Source organism: Chrysochloris asiatica, unplaced genomic scaffold (genome assembly GCF_000296735.1).
Source record: "Chrysochloris asiatica unplaced genomic scaffold, ChrAsi1.0 scaffold00384, whole genome shotgun sequence".
Classification (NCBI taxonomy): domain Eukaryota; kingdom Metazoa; phylum Chordata; class Mammalia; order Afrosoricida; family Chrysochloridae; genus Chrysochloris; species Chrysochloris asiatica.
The window spans coordinates 1,489,220-1,495,862 of NW_006408902.1; the positions used below are offsets into that span (position 1 = coordinate 1,489,220).

A 6,643-nucleotide genomic window follows, 5' to 3' on the forward strand; every position below is an offset into this window, starting at 1 on the left:
TGGGAACACTGAATGTTTTAAAATTGGGAAAGGTGTGCAACAAGGTTGTGTTCTTTCACCATACTTATTCAACCTGTATGCTGAGCAAATAATACGAGAACCTGGGTTCTATGAAGAAAAACGTGGTGTCAGGATTGGAGGAAGACTCGTTAACAACCTGCGATATGCAGGTGATACAACCTTGCTTGTTGAAAGTGAAGAGGACTTGAAACATTTACTTATGAAGATCAAAGTGCACAGCCTTCGGTATGGATTACATCTCAATGTCAAGAAAACAAAAAATCTATCTGCTTAGAGGGGAAATATTCAGTCTTTCACCTGTAAGTGTGATGCTACCTGTAGGGCCTTTGCAGGTGCTCTTTGTCAGTTGAGGCTGTTACTTTGTATTTTTAGTTTGCTAAACATTTTTAAACAAGTGAATATTGAATTATGTTAAGTGCTTTAAATGTATCTAATGATCACGTAAGGGGCCCTGGTAGTGTAGTGGATGACAAGCTGGGCCGCTAACTGACCACAAGGTCAGTAGTTCAAATCTACCAGCACCCTCTGAGGGAGAAAGATGAGACTTTCTGCTCCCATAAGGATTTACAGCCTCAGAAACCCTATACAGGGTCGTCATGAGTTGAAACCGACTTGGTGGCACACCACCACCACTACCAGTGATTGTGTAGTTTTACTTCTTTAGTTTATATATACCACAATGATTACATTAACCTTTCAGACGATAAACTAGCATTATATTTCCAGGACAAACCCCAGGAAACAGAGTTCCAGTGATATTGTCTAGTCATCTTGTATTATCATTGCTCAATTCTTAAAGCATTTATTTTTGACTGTGCAGCTAACTGGTGATCCTGGGAATTGCTTACACATACACAAAAAATTTGTTGTTGTTGTTAGGTGCCATTAAGTCGGTATTGACTCATAGTGGTCCTACGTACAACAGAATGAAACACTGCTCAGTCCTGCACCAACCACACAATCATTGCTACACTTGAGCCCTTTGCTGCTGCCACTGTGCAAATCCTTCTCATTGGGGTCTTCCTCTTTTTTGTCTGGTTATTAATGAGTGTTTACAGTGGTTTCTTCTCATTTTGAATTGTGCCCCATCAGCAGTTGACGGTCCCCAAAGCTTTACTCCATTCACGTCCTAACAGTCAACTCTACTTTGAGGAAGCTGCTCTTCCTTAGTAATATTTTGAGTGTTTTCCAACCTGAGGGGTTCATTTTCTGGCACTATGTCTGACAATATTCTGGTGAGCTTCATCATGTTTCAATGTTCTATATTCCGGTGCAATCTGACAGTGTTCCATTGCTATTCGTAAGGTTTTCAGTGACTAAATATTCAGAAGTAGTCTGCCTCTTCTTCCTAGTCGGTCTTAGTCTGGAAGCTCAGCTGAAACCTGCTCACCATGGGTGACCCTCTTGCTATTTAAAACACAGTGGCATAGCTTCCGGCATCACTCAAGCCACCACAGTATGGCAAAGTGACAGACAGGTGATGGACTCACAAAATTAAGAGGGCTCTTTTCCAGTTCTTTCATGTCAGTCATTGTCCCTCATGCTCTCGGGTGCATTTATTTTTGTTATTAAGTGTCATCCAGTTGCTTCTGACTCAAAGCGACCCCATATATAGGGTTTCCAAGGAGACACTGATAGGTTTGAATTGGTGAACTTTAGGTTAGCAGTCCAATGCTTATCCTACCATATCCCACCAGGACTCCTTCCGTTCCATAGTACTGCTATTTCTGGTCCTTCTGGATAGAAATGTGAAATTTTGTCCTCCTAGTTTTCCTAACTCATCCCATTCTGATTACTGTCCAGCTCTTCAACTGAAGCCTGCTCTCACCCAGAGAAATGAGAAAAGAAAATGGAAAAACTACAATAAACTCACCCCAATTTGGGTCAGTCCTTCAGATTTGAAATTTCCTCTACAAAATGCTTACTTTTGCATATTTTCCAGGATGCTCTGCTAGTTGAAATTTATATTTTATCCAGAATTTTTAGTTGTTTTCAGCAGACAAGATAAATTGAAATAGGTTTTCTACCTTGGTCAAACCAATAGCTGGTAGTGTGTTTTAATGCTGAAATGTATTGAGAAGCCATGAATTTTGTTGTTATTATTCATTATTCTTATATTCTACTTAGGATGCCTGTCAATCTACATTTGTCATCACGGCATTTTCAAATGGATGCAGTAAATAATAGCAGTAGAAAAGAAGTAAGAAGGCATAAAACAGGTGGGTGAATCAGAATGCTAAATTTTAAAAAATATATATTCTATAGATTTCCTTTCCTTCTGCTTCCATCCATCTGATCCATACATTTCACATGTTTCAGAGAATTCAGTTTCCAGAAAAGTCTGTTGTTTTGGTGTCTCTCTGTAAACACACATACACATTCTTATCCAACTGCTCTATTTTAGTCAAGCTATAAATTTATTTCCCAAGTATGAATTTGACTTTATCAATTAATTAGTGTTACTTTTCTGCTTCCTATGTTCTTTTTCCTTCTCTTTGTGTCTCTCATATTGCTCATTGAACACGCATTATTAACAGACTATTTTGTTGCTGTGTACCATCGAGTCAGTTCCAACTCATAGCAGCTCTGAATAGAATTTCCGAGAGCAGTTGGTGGGTTTGAACTGCTAACTCTATGGTTACCAGTCCAGTGTATACCCTATAGTGCCAGACCAGGGCTCAATAGACTATTACAGGCATGGTATTGTAAAGATTCAATTTAATTATCCACATTATAAGCTAATAAGAATTCATTTTAATTTGAAGGTATTAAGAATATTGCTTTATTTATAGCCTCTAAGGACTATCATTTGATCACTAACAATGCATTTCGATTAGTTGTAAATCATTTTAGTACATAATATAAAAAATAATTTAAAATATTAAATTATGTTTTGCACTCCCCAACTTCACTGTGCTATCAGATTGGTCATTCTGTAAGTTTATACTAATGAAGTTATACAGTAATTATTCTCTATGATTTGAACTCAGAAAGCAATCAGTGATAGCATTCCTAGTCTCTTTTTTGCTATTTAGATTTACTAAGTTTTGGTAAAACTTTGGTACTTTTCAAGTTACCAGATAGGGAAATCTGCTTTCCTAATAAAAGGATAGGATAGAAAGAATAGAGATCATTTTAAAGCATTAATTTTTTTATGCTGTTCTTTTTTCCATACTCACCGGCAGACTTGAGGGCATAATCAGCCATCTGGACTTGATCTTCTCTCAACTGCTTAAGTACATAGTTTACCAAATTTGACATTTCCTATAAAAATGTAAAAGCAATCTCTGCAACTGAGTGTTGTCGATGTAATTCATTGTCACAGAACTAAATTTCTTAACTGAAAAACAACAATAGCTAAAATTTGTCAAGCATCTACTCTCAGCCAGGCAGTGTGCAAAATGCCCTGCACAGACATAACTTCATAGTTCTGTAGGAGAAGTCCATCACACAGTTGAAGTAGTCAAAGCAAAGATGTACCCAATAACTCCTCTCAGGTTATACAGCAAGATTAGACCTATGTACCCTCCCTAAAACCCTAACCCCTGAACCAAAGCGCTTACACAATGAAATGGCAAAATGAGATTGTGCTATATGACCTTCTGAGTCCCCTATTAGTATTTTACGATTAGGAATGAAGTCTTGAATGTGCTGTAGTTATGTAGGAATCAAGGCGTAGATGGTGCTTATATATTAAAATTATAAGGCAGCAAATATATTACTTTACTCTGTATGCCCATAACTCTTAACCCCCAAATTGCTCCCTTTCTGTCTTTATAGTCCTAGTGTGGTGCTGTGGGTTAATGCACTTGACTGCAAAGTCCATTTGAACTGCTCCTTGGAAACCCTATACAGAATCGCTATGGGTTGGAACTGACTGGACAGCACTTAACAACAACAACAACATACTACAGTTTTTAGAAATGATTTGACCATTTGGATTAATGTTGGGCTTTTAAGGACATTCTAATTTTAAAAAGGAAATTATCTTGCAGGATACATGATATGGTATTGTTGTTGTTGTCAAGTGCCAACCAATGTGTTCCATATCACAACAATCCTATATAGGGTTTCTGAGGAGTGGCTGGTGAGTTTGAACCAATGACCTTGTGGTTCAAACTGACCTTGCAGTCCAGTGTTTATCCTACAGCACCACATGATAATGGTATGAGTTCTAATAATACATACACACTTTGCCACAGTGATCTGCCAAAGTGAAGCCTAGAGGGTGTTGTTGTTGTTGTGTGCCGTGGAGTCAGTTCCGAGTCATAGCGACCCTGTGCAGGGTTTACAAAGCTGTAAATCTTTACGGGAGCAGAAAGCCTCATCTTTCTCTCACTAAACAACTGGTAGTTTCAAACAGCTGACCCTGAGGTTCATAGCCCAATTTGTAACCACTGCACTACCAGATATCAGATTTCTGTGCATTTCAAAAAGTAGATTTTAAGGAAGGAAAAGAAGAGAAGCAAAATAAACTCACTGTTTCTATCATAATTTTACCTAAATCTGGTGCTAATTAGACTAAATAGATATGTTGTTGTTGTTAGGTGCCGTCGAGTCAGCACCAACTCATAGTGACACAATAGAACAAAACACTGTGTGGTCCTGAAGCAACCTCACAATCATTGCTACACTTGACAATATTTGGGTGGTCTTCATCATGTTTCCATATTCAATATTCTGGTGCTATCTGACAGTGTTTCACTGCTACTCATAAGGTTTTCTGTGACTAAATACTTAGACGTAGTCTGTCTCTTCTTCCTAGTCTAGAAGCTCATCTGAAACTGCCCACCCGGTTTGAATTTACAATACCACTGGCGTAGCTTTCAGCCTCACAGCAACACACAAGCTACATCAGTACATCAAACTGAAAGATGAGTGATAGAAATAGGTCTAGTTCACGGAAGAAAAGTATTTTGCTAGTTAAGCATTTGTGTATAGATAGTCCAAAAATGCCATTTCAGAATGATCTCCAACCCACCCACCCACCTCCCAAGAAGTAAAATGGAATCAGTTGTTTATTTTGGTGGCACATAATTACTAGACAAATTTCCTCTGTGATCCAGCATGTATGAAAAAGTAGGTTTCTCAGGGCTGGTTTTAGTGAAAGGAAGTGACTGTTAGGAAAGAATTTTAATGAAGTTGCCTCAAGCCAAACCATAATACTAAAACAATCCACTCAAAAAAGTAATTGTGAAATGACACTAGAGGGTAATACTCAAAAGCATCCACTCAAATCTCCAATACCTTCTTACCTCATCAAAAATGTCCTTGTTGTCTTGTTTCTCAATAGGATCCCCACTCCAGCTAGCATTGTACACACCATCCTTCAGTTCTCTTAGAAATACCTTTAGAGCATCTATTTGTTCTTTTACAAGTAGAATTTCACGGAAATTGTTTTTCAAAGTCTGGCTTTCTCTCCTGTCAATAGAGAAACATAAGGTGAAAGGAGGAAAGGAATGAACTTCCTTTTGGTGTAATCAACTAGTATGGGGCTTCATGGACGAAGTAACTGGTGGGCTTGAACTGTCAGCCTTACACTTAGCAGCCCAATGCTTTACCCACTGCACCAGTAGGGCTCCTTAAGAGAAAAACCATTTGTTATTGTTGTTGTTGTTGTTAAGTGCCATCAAGTTGGTTCCGACCCATAGCGAACCTGTCTAGGGTTTCTGAGGAATGACTGGTGAGCTTGAACCGCTGCCCTTGCAGTTCAAATGGCTTTGCAGTCAGGTGCTTTAACCCACAGCGCCACATCAGGACTCTATTTGCCATTGTTGTTGTTGTTGTTATGTGCCATGGAGTCAGTTCCGACTCATAGCGACCCTGTATAGGGTTTCCGAGGCTGGAAATCTTTACAGGAGCAGAAAGCCTCATCTTTCTCCCGTGGAACACCTGGTAGTTTCGAACTGCTGCCCCTGAGGTTAACAGCCCGATTCATCACCCCTACACTACCAGAGGGCCTTAGGTTGTCCTTAACTCAGGGTGACCTGTGTGTGTCAGAATAGAACTGAGCTCCACAGGCTTTTTGAAGGCGGATATTTCAGAAGAGCCCATCTTAGTGAACGCCAACTTCCAAACTTTCAGGTAGCAGCTGAGCACATTGACCATTTGCACTACCCAGAGACTCCTCAGCAACAAAACAAGGTTTTTCATATTATTTAAAAAATAAATTCTGTAGTGAATGTAAATTAGGGATGCAATTTCGTTTAACTTATTACTGTTTCACTAAATATGACACACAGACATATGACTGCTGTGGAAAGCTTTCTTGAGGAAAGCTTTTCAGTGCTACATTTTGCACTAGGTCTGCAGGTCTGAATCAACCTTGCTCTTCCCTCTGGGGAGCTCAGGACATGCTGACATGAATTAGTGTGATGCTGTGTGAGTGTACACAGGGAAATCCTCAATCTAAACCGCCTTAAAATTGGGAAACACCTTGCATTTCAGCTATGGTGCTCAGCAGTGGTTTTCAAACTGTGCTCTAGGTTTGTGTATGGGCGTCAGTGGAATCTAGTCAACGGGCAACTATACTTTACCTGTTTTTAAAGAAATGCTTGCATAATAATTTACCTTTTTTTTTTTTTTTTTTGAAATGTTTTATTCTGAATTATGTGATAGTTTA

The 6,643-nt window shown here is 38.9% G+C and overlaps 1 protein-coding gene across 1 annotated transcript in view; it reads right to left on the reverse strand.

Annotated features, from left to right (window-relative positions):
• SUN3 (Sad1 and UNC84 domain containing 3) overlaps positions 1-6,643 on the reverse strand; it is a 72,823-nt gene that overhangs the window by 44,446 nt on the left and 21,734 nt on the right. Inside the window, exons 4-5 of the mRNA XM_006876507.1 lie at positions 5,277-5,442; positions 3,201-3,285 (exon numbers count right to left, since the gene is read on the reverse strand). Of these exons, the coding sequence (XP_006876569.1) occupies positions 3,201-3,285; positions 5,277-5,442 (251 nt within the window). The remainder of the gene's footprint in view (positions 1-3,200; positions 3,286-5,276; positions 5,443-6,643) is intronic.